The 21738-nt window shown below is 38.3% G+C and overlaps 1 protein-coding gene across 3 annotated transcripts in view; it reads right to left on the bottom strand.

Moving 5' to 3' along the window:
- Nucleotides 1-21738, bottom strand: part of cac (cacophony) — a 435895-nt gene that overhangs the window by 158268 nt on the left and 255889 nt on the right. For 2 of the 3 annotated variants that reach the window (XM_065237935.1, XM_065237937.1), the window contains exons 13-20: nucleotides 16139-16336; nucleotides 15861-16075; nucleotides 15141-15793; nucleotides 14783-15085; nucleotides 14454-14714; nucleotides 14241-14384; nucleotides 13978-14179; nucleotides 13749-13913 (exon numbers count right to left, since the gene is read on the bottom strand). In XM_065237935.1, coding sequence (XP_065094007.1) covers nucleotides 13749-13913; nucleotides 13978-14179; nucleotides 14241-14384; nucleotides 14454-14714; nucleotides 14783-15085; nucleotides 15141-15793; nucleotides 15861-16075; nucleotides 16139-16336 — 2141 coding nt within the window. Of the gene's footprint in view, nucleotides 1-2005; nucleotides 2117-13748; nucleotides 13914-13977; nucleotides 14180-14240; nucleotides 14385-14453; nucleotides 14715-14782; nucleotides 15086-15140; nucleotides 15794-15860; nucleotides 16076-16138; nucleotides 16337-21738 lie in introns of all 3 variants that reach the window. The other variant, XM_065237936.1, reaches the window with a different exon arrangement.

The raw sequence follows: 21738 nt of genomic DNA, 5'->3' as shown, positions 1-21738 counted from the left end.
TTTTAAGGTGGAAACTATGAGACAAATTAAGTTATCGCTGGGTACCTGCACTTTTGGCAATTATGAGTGAACTAATCTCCAATTTGGGTCCTTCACATTCGCCGTGTAAATCTGCACCGTAGCTGAACCAGTATTTTGCCATCACTGCTCCAAAATAAAAAAAAATCCAAGCCCTGTTTTTTTTTTAATATTAGACATCAAAACTGTTTTTTTGTGTGGTCTGGATGCTTAGCATATGGTAGATAAACCAAGAAAAAGCATGAACATGCTGAAAATTTATTATGTTGACAAATAAGTTTTTGTGAAAGTGAAATTTCCAACAATTACTCGAACAATCTTTTTTATAGTTCCAAAATAGTATAGGCGATTTTCACCGTGTATACTTTTCGCTGTGAATTTATATTTCTGATAGCTGCCAATTCAAACTTCAACGGCTCAAACATCAGCTCCCACAAAGCAAACAACAATAAACCTGGTGTTTCGCTTTTGTAGCAAACATGTTGTAACAATTCCATTATTGCGATTTTGCAACAATGTTCAATGTTGGTTGATGACCTTTAATGATTAGAAAATTAAATCTGAAATACTGGTAACGCTGTGGGTGGGATTCATATATTTTCTGCAGGCCAAGAGACCAAGAATAATCTTTCAAAATGGCGTATATGTTTTCACATATAGCGTAGAGAACAACTTCGGCCCAATCGCCCATTTAGGGCCTATCAAGCAGAAAACATCAAATAAATCCATGATGTCGGCGTTAACAGGTAAATTATGCGTTTGGTACGAAACTTTAGTTCAAATGCTACCAAACAAAGTCAATAAGAACGTTTGCACCCAATATTCTCAAAATCAAATGAAGCGCTCTGACCGAATCAATATCCGATAGGCCGAAGTGAATTCATTGGCGTTTCAATGGCGTTTTAATGCGATATGCCGAGCTTAGAATCCGTAGGCTGAGTTAGACGTCTAGAAGCAGTGTTAGACTTTTAACAATATCTCAACAATTTGATTCTCTTTATCTAATCTTACGGTACGTAGGAAAAGTAAATAAATGTGGAAGCCATCAGTAATAATAGAATTCCGTTTGGTGCTAAATACGCAAGATCAAGAAATACTAAGTGCGGGTTGTGCTTAAAAGGCCGGAAATCCATAATCCATTTTCATCGTCATCCTTAGGCAAAATTGAATCCAATTGTATTTCAATGCAATAGAACAGATTTAGAATTCATAGGCCGAGTGTGGAAGTAAGAAGTAGGGACTCTTTATCAAATCTTACGGTACGTATTGACAGGTAAGTTTTGAAATTATCTATAGGAGAATCATTCCATTGTGTGTTAAAATCCGCTCGAAATAGAGAGGTTAAGTGTGACATGTGTTAAGTTGGCCCACAGTTAGATCTAAACCCTACATACAATATTCTTGATCGTAAATCATGTAGCTATGTAGACTTTTTGGCATAATCATTAACGAAGAGCAAGTTGTTGCACGGTTCAACAACAATTATTATGACTTATTACAGATCTGCCCTTCTATTGTTCTATCTTATCGTCCAGAGAAATGAGTTGATTTGACAAGTAGTTTTGAAACTATTTATATTGGTGTTCGTTTGTAATGTCAGTCAGTTCAGATTTTCAAATTTTAAGATTGACTATTTTTAAGTTACACAGATATTGTTGATTCGATTGCAGTTCTTAAAGAAGATTCATTCCCTTCTTGGGTAGGGAGTAGTGACGTTTTCTCAAAGTGTGGAACCTTTCTCCGTAAAAATTTCACCTCGTTTGTTATTCTTTATTATTCAATTCTGTTTCCTAATACTATGTTCTGGTTTCCAAGTTCCCATTTAATTAAAATAGGTATATATATCACTTTCATCTAATAAATAAAAACTAGTTGTATAAATGAAACCTACTAAAACCAAAAAAAAATAATTCAAATAAAATATTTAAACTCTAGCTTCATACTGGGATCGGGAATTGAAAATGATTTGATTACATCGTATACCCACCTTTACGCCAAATCCTATTATTTTCAGTATCGTTTCAACACTAAACATCCCGGTAAAGCCCATGTTGAGATACTTTAACGATTTCTCAAACTCTTTTCCTTGATTGTGATACTGTTTGGTCGGGATGATGGTTTTGTATTTGCAACATTGATGCATTTTTTTTAGTTTCAATAAATATCGATGAAAGAGCACAGGAGAAAAAAAAAAGACGAAATGGCAAACGGAAAAGTTTAGGAAAAAATCAAAACCAACAAAAATGTGTTTGTTTCGCATTGGACCAAACCACACGGGGTTTGTCGAGTGTCGTTCCCACCGACGACAGCAATTACGACGATGTACGCGGGGGGCGATGATGGGTTTTCAATGCACAATAGTCAGTATCGGTTTTGCGATTTTGCGACGAAGAACGTGGTGTGAAGAATGACAAAAAAGCAGCAAATAAAACAATTTAAAGTCAAACATTAGTTCATGTGAAAATGCGATTGCACACGTGTGGTTGTTGGTACGATTTAAAGAGTAATGTTTAGAAGGGATCGTGTCGAGTGTTTTTTTTTCCTTGGATTTTAAGGGGCCAAATTTGGTTCTATTAGGTTGATTCTGGCTAAATGGTTTATGGAAGATTTGCTTGAACTGATGTGCGGGGGATGCTCAGAAAATCTGATCTGGTCAAAAGAGGAAACCTATTGAATGTGGATCAAGCAGATTCCAGCACAATTGTTGCTTTCAAACTCGTATGTACCAGTGAGTCAAACCGTGTTCAAAAACGAACTTTCTTCACTCGAAGGCTGCACTGTTTTGCAGGTGAAACAGCATTCGAAATCTACGTCAACCAACAGAAACACGCTATGAAACGGTATGAAGTGATATGCGAGTATTGTGACAAAACAAATTCCAAATGCAAGTAACTAATGAACGCTCACAATGAATCATCATACTTAAATGGCAAAAAATCTCACACGGCGATTAAACGAAAACAAAGTGACATGCTAAAGTAATGAACTAAATTCACGGCTGGTGCTACAAACTGATAACTCTGGTGCCACTGAGATACTACATGCATAAAATTGAAATACACACAAGAAAACAATGAATTACCAACACAAAACGATTCTGGGCATGCGTATGGGTACATAACAAAACAATAAAGCAGATGTTGTTCATCAAAAATAAACGTGCGTGCAGTTAGAGAGTTTCATGCTTTTTCATACGAAGTAGGAGCGCGATTGTTCGAGATAGTATCATGCCAATAAGGAAAGACAGTCTGTGAAACCATAGATCGTACGAACGTCAGGCTGAATGCGTATTTTTTTTTTTGTTTTGTCGTACACATAAACACTCATCAAATGATAAGTCGATCCATTTTGATCAAACACCAATTTTATTATGATATGGGTTTTGAATATACGTGTTGATTATGTGAAATTTTTCCGAGTGCAAAGCATTGAGACATTTAAATATTGTATTGTTTTTTTTTTCTAAATCCCTAATCAATTGAATTTTTGTTTAAAGAACACTCAAACAATGTTCGTTTGGAAGACTGCGATCTCCTATCCTAAGCATTTTGAAAGTGTCAGATGTCACTTAATTTTAATAACTGTCAATTTAGTTACGAAACTCAATAATTTTCAAATTATTACAAAGGCAAGTTCTCAACTTTTACTGAGATTTCATGGAAAGAATCCGTAAGGAGATCAAAATGAATCTTAAAGTAGCATGCATACACAATGTGCATATAAACAACGTAGAAATAAAAAATCGGATGCAGCGTAAATGAAGGCACCAATCAGTGAAACACCATTTTGAGGACAATCACCTATTTTGTAAACCCCCAAAGATCACGGAAAGTAATAAGTTCTACACACAGCTATTATTCAAAAGTTATCTAATCAATCGAGCTGATTTTATTTTATGTAATTAGTGTCGATCAATGCAAGGTTGCAAAGACTCATTTCAGCTAAAATAATGTTTTTCGGAATAATAAAACCAAAAGATGGTATGATGGCATGTTTTACTTGTAACTTACAAGAAGAGGTTACAAAGTATGCGTTGGAAACATAAAACCTGTAAATTTTGCTTTCTATGAGTCACAATCAGCGATTTGCTGATCGCTGAGTGAGTGAGTGAGTTTGTGAAAAATCACTGATTGTGACTCTCATGAAGTGAAATAAACAGGTTTAATATGTCAAACACATTCTTTGCAACCCCTTCTTGTATCCTACCAATTCAAAATTTGATCATGGCATCTAATTATTTCATAATTTAGAAAAACATTGTTTTAGCTGAAATGAGTCTTTGCAACCTTGGATCAATGTCTTATGACCTCCGTGATGCTTCCACTCACTTCGGTTTAAACAATGTATTTCATGAAATCATTACATATTTTGAAATTTATAAGGTCCAAGAAGAGGTTACGAAGTACATGCTTGACACATAAAACCTGTCAATTTCGCTTTCAGAGACTCACAATAGTCGATTTTATGATTTGAGAGTGATCACTCAGAAGGACAGCCCACGAATCATAAAATCACTGATTGCGACTATATGAAAGCAAAATTAATGTTATTTATCAAGCACATACTTTACAACCTATTCCCAAGAACAAAATATCATTACGAAAAACAAATTTTAAGTTGAAGGAAGTTGAAGAAACCTTAACGGTGAATAGCACTTATTGATAACCACGCACTTCAGGGGATTACAGCACATGGATTCATAACGTATAAGAACGGATTGAGCTCTGGTAGTTTTTTCATGCATAAACATTTCTGCCGAGAGTTTCCGAAAACTGGACATTAGACATAAAACAGTAATGCTTGTAGAGAAATCAACAAATGATTAAGTTACACAACATTGCACGGAACTAACCAGCTTGTTCTACTAAATATGAATACTATAGTAAGAACCATACAGAAAGGCCACACAAAATTATGTTCATACTTCTTCCAGAACATGATCTATAGATTTATCTGAATGCCCCAGTTTAAGTGCAACCAACTTTCAGTGTCTTCTAGTATGAGTGCTGTAATCGGTGTGCATATGATCGTTCTAGCAATTATACTAGGAGTCTCTCAAGTTGGTTTCACTAATACAGTCGTAGTTTTCGTACTTTACACGGAAACGTCAGAGAAGCCTACACACTTAGAAATAACTAATTTTACACGTGACGGAATCCACATTTGACATCAAGGAAGAGACGTAAACGAACATAAAGTGCTCCGAGAGTGAAAAGTTCCTTACTCGTTGAAAAGTTTGTATGATTGAGCTGAATATTGAGTCTGTTATGATTCAATTTTATGTCAATAGTGCTTTGCTGATAACATAGTCATAATAGTACGAGGAAAATTTGATAATGTCATTTCAAATAGAATGCAAACTGCTTTAAATTATGTTTCGTCGTGGTGCTCTAAAGAAGGGTTGAATATAAACCCTTCTTAGACCACTATTGTACCGTTCACACGGTAAAGAAATTTTTTCTATAAATAACTTAAAATTGAAAGAAACTTCTGGTATCTGGGAGTCATTTTTGACAGTAAACTTAACTGGAATTCACGTATAGAGCAGGTTGTTAATAAGGCAATAATTGCTCTTTGGATAAGTAAGAAATTTTTTGGTAGGAAATGGGGCGATTGTAAGACCCAGAATATCCTACGCATTATTGGTTTGGTGGCCGAAAACTAATGAAAAATCGGCTCAGAAGAAGCTGGGGAGACTGCAAAGACTTGCTACTCTCTCATTAACTGGTGCAATGAGCAGCACACCGAGTATGTCACTAGATGCTCTACTTTATCTGCACCCAAATTCAAAATACACCAATACCAACAAGCATTGCAAATTTGAAAAATGGGAAGTATCAAAATTTTGAACATATTCGTAAACAAAATATTATTGTATACTTATAATAATTCTACTACTGAAATGACTACTTCAATTCCAAGATTCCAAGCTCAGGGTAGTCCTACTAATGCTCAGGGAAGTCTTGCCGTAGTTGAGGGAAGGCCTGCCGAACTTCAGCGAAGTCCTGATGAAGTTCAGGGAAGCCCTGCCGCAAGTCTCGCCGAAGTTCAGGAAAGTCCTTCCGAAGTTCCGGGAAGCGTTGCCGAAGTTCAGGGAAGTCTTGCTGAAGTTCAGGGAAGTTCTGCGGAAATTCAGAGAAGTTCTGTTGAAGTTCAGGGAAGTTCTGACGATGTTCAGGGAAGTTTTGTCGAACAATAGCGAAGCCGTACCAATGTTCAGAGAACTCCTGCCGAAGTTCAGAGAAGTTCTGTCGAAGTTCAAGGAAAGGGCTGCTAAAGTTCAGGGAGGTCTTGCTGAAGTTCAGGGAAGCCTTGCCGAAAGTCCTGCCGAAGTTCAGGAAAGTCCTTCCGAAGTTCAGGGAAGCCTTGGCGAAGTTCAAGAATGTTCTGCCGAAGGGGTGCTGAAGTTCTGGGAAGTCCTGCTGAAGTTCAAGGAAGTCCTGCCGAAGTTCAGAGAAGTTCTGCCGAAGTTCAGAGAAGTTCTGCCGAAGTTCAGGGAAGCCCTTTCATTTCAATTCTCGGAAATCAGGGAAGTCCTGATGAAGTTCAGGGAACTCATGCCGAAATTCAGGGAAGTCCTGCCGTAGTTCAGGGAAGACCTGTCAAAGTTCAGGGAACTCCTGCTGAAGTTCAGCGATGTCCTGCCGAAGTTCAGAGATGTCCTGCCGAAGTTCAGAGAAGTTCTGCCGAAGTTCCACGAAGTTCTGCCGAAATTCAGGGAAGTTACGCCGGAGTTCGTGGAATTATCTAATTATCTTTAAAAAATATCAAGATATATCAGAATACCTTCATCAAAATGGCTGAAATTTTTACAAAATATACTCAAACACTAGAGCTGGGACTTCAACTATCCGGATACTACAGTTTTTTCAATAAAATTACTTTCAGGCAAATATAATATCGTTAAAATGATATTCAGTATACAGAATATCATGCTTTCTAGTGCCCAATATTGAAATAAAAAAAATTCAGAAAACGTTGAGATGGCAATCAGGCGGATGGTAACTATCCGGATATCCGGATAGTGAAATTTCAAATTTATTCTCACTTTAACTGTTTTCTTTTTTACTGTTCTAAATATTTGTCAAAAAGAAGCGGTTTAGGTGCCTATGTGCCCTGATGTGGAATGGCAGATCGGATTATTGCCAAAATTTAATAAAATTGAAACATAAAAATATCCGGATAATCCAAGTCCTAGCACTATAAAATACTTGTGTGATACAACTTGATAAATTTGAAGATCAAATTGGTTTAAAAAATATTTTATTGATCAATGGCAAAGGTGGATGATTTCTACTATATTTGAAGATATAGTTCAATTTATCTAATTATCTTTAAAAATACTAAGATAATAAATCAATCTTGTAAAAATTGCTAGAGATAGCCATTTTAGTTCTTTAATTTTGCACGGAAGAGTTTTTTCGATTGAGCGCTGCGTTATTTTGTAAAAATCCATGAAGTGAGTCATTCTTAACCAATCCACTTTCACCTTAAGGGTTCAACAAACAAAGTACTTCGTTGGAGGTGATCTTACAGAACACCTTAGTATTAAAAAAAAATTGATATTGATTCCCTTGTATTAAAAAAATGAAGACTGGATGGAGAAAATATATAATTTCGATCGTTTATACAATGCTGCAGAATTTGATCGTAATGTTTGAGAAAGTGGGGGACATCAGTCCAGGTTCAACTGTTTTTTATACAGACGGTTCAAGATTGAACAATCGTGAGGGAGCAGGGGTAACTGGTCCAGGAATAGATATCTCAATATCTATGGGTTACTGGCCAACCGTGGTCCAAGCAGAAATTCAAGCAATTCTTGAATGCTCTGTAATTTGCTTGCGCAGAAATTATAAACATTCGAATATCTGCATTATGTCTGATAGTCTAGCAGCATTAAATGCTTTAAAATCAGCAACATGCAATGAAAAACTCGTATGGGAATGTGCAATGTCACTTCAGAAGTTGGCCTGTCAAAACCAATAAAATCTATATTGGGTTCCTGGCCACTGTGGAGTTGAAGTGAAAGAAAAAGCCGACACGTTAGCCAGGCTAGGATCATCTCAGCAATCCATAGGACCACAACCATTCTGTGGAGTTTCACAAACACTATGCTCTTGTATGAAACCTACACGCTATTTCAAAACTACCCAAATTTGCGTAGAATCCACCCAGATTGGTCAAAACTGGATCTACCCAAAAATGGGTAAACTATATTAGGAGTGACAAATTGACAAATGAACAAAGTCGATCGGATTCATGTAGATGTTCAAAACTAAAAACGTGATGAGGTCTTCTTCTTCTTCTTTTTCTTCTTCTTCTTCTCCATATTCTTCTTCTTATTCGAATTTTAAGTTCCACAGTTATTAATTGAGAGCTTTCGATTCCAATTCCAATGCATGAATTTGTATATTGTGAGGCAAAGCACAATGATACTCTATTATGTTCAGGGAATCCGAGAAAATTTCCAACCGGACCGGGAATCGAACCCACCGCCTCCGGCTTGGTGATACCGTGCCTTTACTGACTGGGCTATGAGGTTCCCATACGTGATGAGGTATCTACCATTAAAATTCCTACCATTCGTGGAACTAAGTCTACTTGTGGGCTGGTGAATGCTGTACAGCAGGACGATGCCGATGAATCGGTCATCACAGTTCATGCTGAACAAGAATGCACTGCCGGTCGCCGGTCCCTGGTCTCCTCAACTCAGTCGAGCTTGCTAGTTCCTGTCGTCATAGACGATCTGACCAATCCTCTGCCAAGGAGAAAAGTTGCTGAAGCTACCACCATTGGTGGGGTCAGCTCTGTAGGCTTCAGTTTTATGCTACATGTTTATATGTGCATTGACGACACGTATGCGTTAAAATACTTTTATTTTAATAATCATTAATGAAACTTGAATTTTTCATGATTAGCTTGCCTAATTTAAAAAAATATATAAAATATATATTTAATTCCTACATGTACGGGCTTGTTGAACATTTATCACTATTGCCGTGCAACAAATCAAACATCTATGTTGACGGAGCATAATTTCTCAATGTTTGCATCAACTGTCTTAGATTGGCAGATAATCGAGCCAAAGAACCAACAACTTTGGCTTCAAGCAAAATATTGGTGGATGACGTTTCTGACACCGGAGTGGTTCTAACCCTGATGTTGAGTATGGTGACGCGGTCTTCCAAGCTTCTACCTCAGGCAACTATGAGTCCAATCGAAGCAATCCGGTGTCTTATTCGTTTTTGGGTTTCTGCTCCATTCGAAGTGATGCTGCAGACGTCCGATCCTGTAAAACCGACCAGAGTGATTTAAACTCAACAATCAACAGAGAAAGTACACCCGAATCGATTGGCGCTCCGTGTGATATCTCTTCGAAGTTAGCAGTTTCCAGTCGCTTTGAAAACGCCATACATCCCAAGCAACATTGCTAGTTTTATCGAGGGTATAAAACATTCTACAAGTCTAAATCATTGTCTACAGAAGTCTCATAAAACCAGGAATGATACTTGGGATGCTATCAATCTTAAAAAAAGGCAGTATAGTGGATGCGTCAAACTAACGTGGAATAACTTCGTTACATGCTGGAGATAATCTTTGACGACGTAGTGTTTCCAGCCTGCAAAACATAGGGGAAATGGCTCTTATGTTGGCCTACGGATCTAAGATTGGGCTAAAAATCCATTTATCATTTTTATCGAGTTGAACGCGTTATTGGGACGGCACTAATGGATATTTTTGGTCGCTATTGAAAATTTAGTCGATTGCTGATTTTATGCATGGGCCCAAATTAGGGGCATTTAGGCCGACATTACATCCATTTCCCCTACATTTCGACATTTCAGCATGTATTCTTTCCGGAACGTTCAGTCATCACTAATCTGTGTGAATACACGTCGTTTTGAATCAACGAAATGGATCAAGGAGGTCAAGTTGACAGTATCTACACTAACATAAAGACTGCGTTCGATACAGTTGATCACAACATCCTGTTAGCCAAGCTGGAGCGGTTAGGAGCATCTTCGAGGATTTGTAGGTGGCTGAGATCATATTTAACTGATTGTCAATTGTTTGTGAAAATTGGATCAACCATATCAGCACCATTCATTCCCCGATGCGGAGTTCCACAAGGGAGCAACTGCGGGCCGCTGTTGTTCGCATTATTAATCAATGATTTGTCCACCGTTCTTGAAAACTGGTGCTTGATGTTTTACACAGATGATTTGAAAATCTACTTAGTTAGAAGGAGCAGTGATGACTGTCATCAATTGCAATAACAGCTAGATTTATTCATCAGATGCCGCGGAAATGACAATCCTATCCTATCCTACATATGTAACTATACCATCAATAGTACTGTACTGAATCGAGTTGATAATGTTAAAGATTTGGGTGTAGTACTGGATTATCAAACTCACATTCAAAATAGTGGATCGAGACAATCGACAACTGGGGTTTATATTCAAGATAGCTAGAAAGTTTGATGACTAGATCTATTCTTGAACTTGTTTCTGTCGCCTGAGTATCACTTCCTTATCACCGTGTAGTGACACCCGTAATAAGGCCCATGATGCTTTGTGGATGTCACGACTAGAATCAGTGCAGCGTAAATTTGTGAGAAGTGCCCCGCGTAGTTTACCATGGTCAGATTCATCCTGCCTCCTTACGAACATTGCTTTGCACTGCTTAGTATTGAACCGCTAGTGGTTAGACGCAAGTTCAATCAAGCCATCTTTGGCGCCCAGGTGTTACGCTCCGACGTAGACAGTCTTACATTGCTGAGTCAGCTCAACATCTATGCCTCTCAACGTGAGCTGCGATCAAGTCAGCTGTTGCGCCAACCACCGAGACAAACACTGTATGGATCGAACAATCCTATCGATGCGACAAGTCGAAGACTCCAAGTTAATTATTGTTTGTTTAACTTCAACATTTCTATTTACGCTTTTCGAAACCGACTGCGGAGTGTTATCAGATTGAAGCTGAACGACTAAGGAATCGTTTAAATACATTCAGCGAAGTGTTTTGGTAAGAAAATACAGTTAAATTAACGTTTAAATTCTGGTTGCCGAAAGCAGTCAATGGGTGCCAAAGCCATAATTTACCCTATGTCCAGTTTAAATTGTAACAAAAAAACGGTTATAGATCTACAGAAAACTGTAAAAGAGCTTAGTTTTTTTATTCGAAAATAATGGCTCCGCAGAAACTCGATTGATTTCCATTGTTTTGTCTTGTTTGTTTTGAACTGATTTGACAGTTCATTTGGATACACGGTCAATAAGATCAACCCAAATTTTAGTTCAGTTTACGAATTAATCGCAAAAAGTGATAACTCGAGTCGCAACATTCCGTATGGCGGCGCTAGTGTTTCTAACGTATTTTAATTTGAATTCTTACACATAATTTATCGATAAATTTGAAAATTGGATGTCTGTTTTCTGTGACTTTGTGCAGTGCGTAATAGTTTTTAAGTCAAATTGTAATTCATTGAGACCACGATGTCAGATGAATTAATTATATAAATATAAATGCAAATAAATACAAATACAAATGAACTTAGGGGCCTATAATATTCAGTAATAGCACGGTATTACAATGTTATAGGCGGCGGGTTCGATTCCTGATCTTTTGGGATAGGAATTTTCTCTACTTCCCTGGCCATAGAGTATCATTGTGCTTGCTACACCATATATAAATTGATGCGTTGATTGGCTAAGAAAGCTTTCAATTAATGTTTGTGGGAGTGCTTCAAGAACACTAAGTTGATAGGCGACAGCTCGTTTAGGAGAAGTACATGACCATTTAAGTATTACCGTAATCTAGTGTGTAAATTTTTCAATACTCTATCCATAGTTCAGAAACTTTGTATTCCCAAAAAAATTTGCTGAAGGAAGTATGTCGAGGAACTTGTGGTATACCCATCTCTCACATTTAAATATAACATATATGGGTACATTTTTACAATGAACCCTTCTAACGAGAGATCCGCTGCCCTCAATTCGTTTGAATAGTTTTCAACTTAAGACCACTAAACTTATTTGGATCTTAGTTTAACGGGGGGAGCATGTTTCGGTCTCGGAGCATCTAATTGTACGTGACACGTTTATTTACTTCTCATGGCTAACGTCAATTTCAACTCGTGTTAAAAAAGTTTTTTCTTAGTGTGTAGGTTTTTCAAGAAAATGAATGTAAGATAGATTTTTCAAGTTTTTTGGATTTCATCAAGAATTCCCTGGAGTTGTTCACTGGCACAATTTCTTTTCTCAACATTACTCGCTTGCAGTATTATAGTAATATTGATATGTGTTTTACCGGTCTGGTAATACATATTAATTTATATGTGAAAATATATCAACATCACGGACAGAAACAGGAACTTATGAAAAAGATGTTCAACATTACAAGATGTGCTATATCTCAGAAGCTTTTCATTGAAATTTTGTGAAATTCTGAAAATCTTTGGGAGCTTCCCAAGTAACACTTTTTTTTTATTGTTTTATGAGGGTTCTATAAACTATGATTTTGACATGTAGAATGTTTTAAACCTGTATGGATCATAGTTTTGTTTTTAAAATCTGGTTTACAATCAAATGAGGTGCAATGGTTTAAGTCATGGTACTATTTCAGTTGGATCTATTGTTTCGACACAAACTGATTTAGGTTTTCTACCTGTTGATATAAAAGTACAGTGGTATTGATCATTATTTCTCAGAATCTTAGCAAAACTTGTGATTTTCATCACATACACAACCATAATGCACTTAATTTAAGACAGAACCATTTGACTCAGCCTGTCAAATTAATTTTGTGTAGCCTTTCTGACAAACAAATACTTTTTCATCTTTGGTTAGAAACGTGCTCTTAGATACAGAACATATCAAGAAAAAAAAAACATTATGACGCATGCTACGACATTTCAGTTTAAAAGTTAAAAAAAAAACATATTTTGAACTGATAAAAATTAGCACCATGATCATTCAGAAAAATCCATGAAATTCACTACTTCTTACAATGGTAATCTGGTAACCAAAAGTTACATTTCTCGAATTTGGTGATCAAAGTGTTACCAATACCTTTCACTCATTGAATAAGACGATCACGTTGTGATTTGAATTTCACAGTAAATTTCATGAATTGTAACAGAAAAATTGCATTCCACATAGAATAATTTCGATAATCACAGGAAAAAAAATAACAGAAAACTTCATTCCAACATAAAAACCGATCATGTTCAGCTTTGCATTCGTAAAGATATGTACACTTAGAAAAGACGGAAACCGAAAATGATACGATTCGTTTTTCGATTTTACTTCTTTTCCCTATCAAGTTGTTAGCAATCTGCTGGGTGGAATTTTCTTTATGTACAGTGAAAGTTCATTCATCGGCTTTGTGCATATCGAAGACACACACACACATACTGCAAAACCAATGAATGGTTCGTTTACCGGATAAAGAAGGTGATAGTTGGGAGCATTTTTTTGTCAACGAATTGATTCCTAGATGGCGGTATATAGCCATTTGAACCACACGGGGTAGGGTACTTTGGGAAGACCTAACCGGAATTGGACCTAGCTTTTTGATGTTAAACTTTAAGATGGTTGAAATCAACTACTTTGACGTTTTTTTTTTCATGGGAATTATTCCTTGTTTTGGAAGAATTTAATTTAGAGAGGGTTACGGTTGAAATTTGGTTTTTGGATGGGGGGAAAGTTGGACCTTGGAGTACGTACCTTCATCATCAGTAGTAACGTATTGAACACGATCAACATCATTATAAAATATTCGAACGGCGTGGAGACGACAATGCGCCACACTTTGTATTTAAAACTATTCCGCTTGTTTGGCATATAACGTTCTAACGGTCTAGCACCTATCGTAAAATCTATGCACGATTTCTGAAAGCAACGAATCACCGGATTGGTAAGTCGGTCGGGTGTACCGAGTGGTAATCGGACTAACCTGATTCTTATCTATCTCTCCGTCCTGTAGTTCGGCTTCACCTTGCTCTTGAAAGGTAATGATAATCAAGGCCACGAATATGTTAACGAAGAAGAATGGAAACACTATGAAATATACTATGTAGAATATGGACATTTCTATTCGAAAATTTTGGATTGGACCCTTGTCTTCGTAGGTAGCTGCCATTGAGTTTTGTAATACTCTGAAAAGGTAAATTAGGCACCATCAGTTGCTTGATTTAATGCATATTGAACGGAACTTACTGTGGCCAGCCTTCACCAGTTTGTACGGCAAACAGTGTCAACATGGCAGTGGCCACGTTGTCGTAGTGGAAGCTTTGCGTTTTCCACTCTCGCACCTCTCGCTTTGGCAGTTGATCGGTACCGTCGTAGACAAAAAAGGAACCCCTACAAAGAAGTCAATTGAGCGTTAAAAGTGTGACTTCTGCTTCAGAAAGACAGTCTTCCGATACTCACTTGCACTCTCCGCTGGTGTGCTTACTGTCATCGGTGCAGTAGAAGAACTTGCCGTTGAACAGCTGCACCGCAATGACGGCAAAGATGAACTGGAACAGAATGTACACGATCAGGATGTTGATGACGTTCTTCAGCGAGTTGACGACGCAATCGAAGACCGCCTTCAGCTTTGGAACTCGCTTGATTGTTTTCAGCGGCCGTAGAACTCGCAGCACCCGGAGCGATTTGATCGTTGACAGATTTTGACCTGCACTGCTGCCACTGTTAAAAAATAAAAATACATATTCAGTAACACATTCCTACACGAATCATCAAACGGATGGCGTTACGTCATGTCAAATCCGAAACTGACGGCTGCACAGATGACGACCACGGCATCCATAATGTTCCAGAACTCCCGTAGATAGCTGCCCGGGTGCAGAATCACGCCGAGATCCACAATCTTGAGTAACATCTCGATTGTGAAGACTCCCGTGAAAGCGTAATCGAAAAAATTGAGAATCTTGTTACGCGGAGAGTTTTCTTCGACGGGATCCTCCGCGGCCAGTGCAATGGATGACAGTGAAATAACGACCATGATGAAGAAATCAAAATAGCGTAGATTGACGACCCAATGCGCTCCACAGCGAATCCTACAAATGTACAGTTAGGAATTGAACAAAAGTCGACGAAATCCACGACACTTACGGATTCGTCGGCGAGAGCACGAACATCGACGAGTACGGCAGCATGGGCTTCGGCCCATCCGGAATGTCGTCATCGTCTTCATCCTTATCTTTGTCTTTCTTGTTCGCCTTGTTACCGTTCCCCCGGGTTGGAGAAGGCGAAGAAACTTCAACCCGGGGCGGTGATCCATCGGTCTGTAAATGTAGTGCTCCCATTTCCTTGTCCAGCTCCATCTGCTGTTTCTCCTTGTTCTCCTCCATCTGTTCCTCCTCGGCAGCGGTCAGTTCTTGTGCATTGGCCAAATTGTCGACGGCGATAGCCAAGAACACATTTAGCAGTGTATAGTTACCAAACAGCACAAGGATGATAAAGTAAAGCGAGTAGATCATACCCTTCTTGTGACCACCTTGCGATTCGATGCCCTGGTACATGACCTCGTTCCAATCCTCACCGGTTAGGATCTGAAACACCGTCAGCAGTGCAATCGGAAACGTGTTAAAGTTGGTTGGCGGTGTTCCGTCCGGCAAGTTGAACTGTCCTCCGAACAGTTGCATTCCCAGCAGGGCGAAGATCAGTATGAACAAGAAGAGCAGGAACAACAGTGAGATGATGGATCTCATCGAGTTGAGTAACGATATAACTAAGTTGCGCAATGACGACCAGTATTTTGTAACCTGCAATGGGATCGAACACAGTTGATTTCCAGCTTCAACATCTGCCCAAATTAAACATACTACATACCTTAAATATCCTAAGTAACCTTAAAGCTCTCAGCACGGACAAACCGAACGAGCCGCCCTTCACCTCGGACCACACCACTTCGAAGATGGATCCGCTGATGACGACACAATCGAACCGGTTGAACGACGACTCAAAGTAGATCCGCGGCCCCAAGGCATACATCTTGATCCACATCTCCATCATGAACAAACCGAGGAACACATATTCGGCGTAGTCTGAAAATAGAAAAACAAAATTGGCAAGCTCTTTACGACTCCATTTAGACAGTCAAAACTTACAAAGAAACTGCGTCAACCAGTTCGGTTGGCCGTAGTGCTCGACCGCTACGCACACGGTATTGAAGAACACCAGCACGATGACAAACCAGTAGAACCACTGCGTTTTGACCGTGTGACGGATCCAGAAGCGGAACCGCTTCTCCGCCCGCCAAAATTCTATGCACTTGCCCTGGGTTTTCACCTTCGACTTCAGGTAGCCTGCGGGAATGGATGGGAAAGTGTGTGTGCGTTAGAACTGATCCGAAATTAGGCCGGGAATTATCCCGGATCATGGGGAGAAGCCGTTGAAATAAATAAAAGCAGTGTCTAAAATTGGCAGATAAGGTGTAAGGTGTTTTGTCTGAAGCTTGGGATTTTGTTAGCTGACTACGTTTTACTTTGCAAAATGGGAAATCGCAATTGTTCTTTTACAAGTTCCTGCAGGCGGATTGTTTTTGTCATTCATATTGAAGCCGTTTTTAGAACTGAAGGAAGTATTATTTTAGTGAGTTGAATATCTACGCACAAGCAATTATTATCTACATTATTGTTCATACCTCGGCAAAGCGAATCAAATTATCTACTGGTGGCAAAATAGGTCTTACTTATTTATGATTATGGCATAGAGTACAAAATTCCGGTTAATGTTCCGGTTAATCTTCTTATTATTGGTTAAAACTTCCCAATTCGAAGTCTATGCCGATTTCCATAGAGTGTTCAGCCCTTTTCAGCAAAACTGTCCCATATCGTCCCAAGTAATAGTAGTTGAGAATGGAGTCAATATGTATGACTTATTTTCGCTCAAAAATACTAATGGGACTGTTTTGCCGATCAGGGCAGCGGAGAAAATTTCCAGCCTAAACAGATCCTCTCGGCCATACGGGAAAGAACTCTCCTCTTCTGACTGTGTCTAGCCTGAGCTTAAAAACTTTTATTTTTTTTTTGCTTTGGTTTGTTTTCGTCGATCTTATTTTCCGTGCTGAGCATCAATGCACCGACGCGCCAGGAAGGCAGCTCCCACACCTGGACCCTACCTATCGACCCATTAACTCATGCACCGGGTACCAACATTACTTCCCTTCCGAAGGAAGGCGTGATCAGAGATGTTATGCCTCAGAACATCCCGGCGGTGCCGACTGGGATTGAACCCAGGCCTGCTGGGGTGAGAGGTTGGACTTAATTACTGATACGCCTTTTTAATAGAAACTAATCAATCGATTCAACCTCTGGTGGTGAATAAGAGACAGTAAAAATTAGTGTTGTGAGCAGAAGTGTTTGACGTAAATCAAAGGAGCGGAACCCTTGTTCACTTTTCATGATAAATTGATTCCTTTGAGATGCTCTTGATCTACAGTTGAAAAAAAAGTTCTGTACCAGTTTTGCAAGGATACTGCTGGTGTTCAAGAATATTTTTATTGAGAAAAATGGAAAATTAAAATTATGCTTTAGTTGTTCAGATCTGTTAAAAATCGTAAAATAAGACAATTACTAATTGAGATTGGCAGGTATTTCAATGTAAAATGCTTTAATTTGCGTTGTTTAAAATCATAATTCTGATATAAACACACGGCCAATATGATCGACCCAAATTTGAGTTTAGTTTACTCATAAATCGCAAAAAGTTCAGAAACTCAGCGATGGGTAAATTCACAAACTTTACCGCCTCTTCTTGCATCTTATGGATGACAATTCTTAGTATAATATCCCATAGTTGCATAATTTGTAAAAATTGTATTTTACCTGTTATTAGTATTTTCAAGCCTGGTGGTGTCCATCACAGTCAAGGGAGGTGAATTTTCGAGCACATAGTCAAAACGCCGTAACTTATTTTGTAAATAATGTCTTCAAACGTAAATTTGTCAAAATCGCTAGCTCGCCCTCGGAAACAGCGGTCAATTCATTTTTACTTGCTTTTGACTAGTTTGCCTCCCTTACTCCTTCTAATGTTGTTAAAAATGGTGGATCAAATCCAAGTAAAGTGTCTGAACCGAACGTTGAGTATAATCATGATTACCTACTCTTGGGTATAAATAACTTTATTTTGGGTAGAATGATAGTGGAAAATTCAGTACGATTTGCCCACAAGAAAATGAAAACTACTTTGCCCGCTTTACTTACACAGCAAACAATAAATTTAAATATTACATCTAAGAGGATGCACTCTAATTATATCGAAAATCTCATGTAATTTTTATGGCCACAAAAAGCAACAAACGCAGTAAAAGCAGCGTAATTTCAGTTCATGCACTATATCAATGATAATTATGTCCTTTTTGGCAAGTAATACAACACCATATTATCGACACGATTGAAGTGCATCCACTTTGATGTCACATTAAAAAGATTTTTTTGCTGTGTCCTTTTGGCTTTCTTACTGTGTAGGCTAGTGTCTAGTGACACCAGAAGGTGTCCCTCAACAACGTTTTTTTTTATATAGACATTACAAAGTTTCATCTTGACGGGAAATCAATTCCGTTCGGCTACAACAGTGCAGAGTGCGTAATTTAAAAAAACTTGAAACAGTTCAGAAAAATTCTAAAACACGTAATTTTCTACCATAGCGAGATCCGAATAAGTTTCTAACAAGACAGACTACAACTCATCCCCTAGGACGTCCCGTATGCTAGCTAGTGGTCCGTAGAGGCCACGATGAAGCTTTTCGGGCATATAAACATCACATGTTCCTCCGTCGGTGGGATTCTGCGGACGTCGCAAGTATTCCGAAATGGTGTGCCACTGAAGTCCCGTGAGATCAGAGAGTGTCCCGTCCGGAGACTTGAAAATATTCTTTGGTCACGCAGCTTCTTTCCATTTTTCGGTGCTTTCTTTGACTTTGCTGATGAAGAACGATCTGGTACGGGACCATTCCACCTCCCATGCTTTCCGTATGGTGTTCATTATCCATCTCCTGACGATCTTTAGTCGAATACTGTCCGTATATCTGCGGCCGGATGGGCCGTCCCCTGCTAGATGGTCCGCTTCGTTATTCCCTGGGATTTCATAAAGTCTGGGCATCCAAGTGTGTGTTTCGAGGTGCAACAATGACCGGGGACTTCAGATGAAAGGGCTTGAATTTCACTGAATATTCCAGGTTTTTCCAGAAAAAATTAAAAAGTTCTCTGTAAATTCCCGGTTTTCCAGGTTTTTCCAGGTAGTAGACACCCTACATCAGATTTCTGGGTTACTAGTGTATCAGAATGCTTTTTTGATTATTCATGAACTCTTAATCGCTGCGAATGCATATCATTATTTGAGGTGAACGCCTAAGCTTTTTCACATTCATATCACTGTGAAGCAACTGTAAACTCTAGAGGGAATTTATATCTGTATCTGTTAGGGATCGTCCATTAATTATGTCACACTTTTAGGGGGGAAGGTTTGGAAACTGTGACTAGCCTTACAAAAAACAATTAAGGTTCATATAAAAAATGAGACAAAGGGGGGGGGGGATGGGGGGGTTGAAAATGGGCCAAATTTGCGTAACATAATTAATGGACCTCCCCTTACCAGTTCGTTTTTGTTTGCTAATATGGTTAAGATGTCCAACTCAATTATCTTTAAGGTAAATCGTTTAGCTCAATCCTTTGTAGGGGTAAGCGGTGGGACCATCATCATCATTATAATTGGAAAGGTCTTTACTTTGCCGTGGGGTTCAGAGCGTAAAATTATTGACTGCTTAGGGTGAGTGTGAAGTGCCACCACACGAACAAAAATATTGTCAATATTCAAAAGATACAAATATTTATGACGAATATATTGAAGCAAATATTGACACAAAATAAAAAAAAAAATGGATTTTATGTTTCTATACTTCTCCTTAGCATATCCTTCACTTTGACTACAGCGGAAGATGGGACCTGTTCCTTGACAATTTTCGTCAGGTTGTGATTTGACACGGAATATTCCATCTGTTACTACATTTTTAGTGAGAAGCAGCCCCCCGAGCAAAGTACAGCATCAAAATGATAGCAAGTTTAAGTCGTTTGATACCAAATTTTGATTTCATTTTGCTGTACATTTGCTCTTTAAAACATGTTGTTGCGGATTTGTTTTCATCGCCTTAGCAAAACGTCAAAATGAATTCGTGAATCAAATCGTTTTGTTATCAACAGGAAATATGAACATCAATTTTAGTTTTCAGATTACACTCAACCATAGCATAATTAGATTTCAATGTAATGTCACAGGAAGATTTTTTTGATCTCAATTTTGATGTTAGAAATGATCAAAACGGCAGTAGCCTGACGAATCATTATCAGCGGCATCACAACATCAAATTTAGTTTTTAAATTGTTCTCAGACTTTTCTCGGGTCTGTATTGTAATAAAGTTGAAATTTTTTTATGGAAATATTGACAAAACTTCTGTCGTGTGGGGTGTACTCGAAACCACCATACTATTCAATTAATTGCTCTATCCACCCCGTTTGTATCTAGAGGGTGTTATTTTCCAGGTTTGCACAGGTTTACATTTTGGAGTTATGAATCTAACTAGAAGACATCCTATCAGAAATTCATCTATTTTTTTTCCAAATAAAGCACCTTAGTAGGTTGATTTCAGTTAAATTCAATTGAAGTGTGGGGATGCAATGAGAAAATCTTCGAGAAAAATATATCAATACAGGCCGGACTTGATTATCCGGAGGCTCGATTACCCGGAGCAAATGGCTCGATCATCCGGAGTCATTTTTTTTTACCTATCTTGCAAATTATTTTTCATAAAACGCTTGGAAAACCAACTTTTGATCCGAGGACGAGTAACATACATCGTTCGAATCAGTCTGACAAGAACGGGAAATTACTATATTTAAGTGTTTGTGTGCTTTTGTTACAAAATCCGGCGTTAAAGGGCTTTGGATTCACTTTGACCTGAAAGGAATCAAACATATCATGTGCCACAACAACATACAAAAACTGAATCCCATGATGGTCCGTTCACTATTTACGTCACGTTTCAGGGGGAAGGGGGAATGGAAACCGAACAAAAATTTTGAAGATCCGTAAAAAAAATGTACCAAAGGGCCTTTAACCCTCCGTTACTCGCGCTGTTGCACTTTGTACAACACACATGAGTTTTCCATTGCCATTTTGTTGCTGAGTTACCAATCGATCTGAAACCAACGAGTATTTCTCAAAAAAACTTGTTTTGATCGAAACAAGCTAAACTTTGATTACAGTAAACACCTAAAAAAGGAGGATAATAGGGAAAATGTAAATGGAAACCACGAAAACTGTGACCATACTACGTGGGATTTGACTTAATTGATTACAACATAGAATATATCAAGATTCCGACAAGATAGAAAGTTACTGTCTCTGACAAAGTTGTTCAGGAGATCATAGCCTTGTCGCTGGCGGACAGTAGTTCAGATTTTTTTCACTACCTAGCGCTAGTATACATGTGAAATTCTCGCATGTGTTATATCTCGAGATTCTGACCAGATAAAAAGTTACTGTCTTTCACAAAGTTTTTCAGGAGGTCAAAGCCTATTGCTTGGTGCTCAATAGTTCAGAATTTGCTCACTACGTGACGCTAGTATACACGTGAAATTCTCATATAAAATATCTCGAGTTCCCAACCAGATTGAAAGGTACTGTCTTCAGCATACTTGTTCAGGGTGTC

The sequence above is a fragment of the Ochlerotatus camptorhynchus genome, unplaced genomic scaffold, assembly GCF_037179485.1.
Source record: "Ochlerotatus camptorhynchus isolate MF236.1 unplaced genomic scaffold, CSIRO-AGI_Acam_v1.1 ptg000663l, whole genome shotgun sequence".
Classification (NCBI taxonomy): Eukaryota; Metazoa; Arthropoda; class Insecta; order Diptera; family Culicidae; genus Ochlerotatus; species Ochlerotatus camptorhynchus.
Note: the sequence above shows the minus strand (reverse complement) of the source record. Positions and strands in the feature narration are given on the sequence as shown.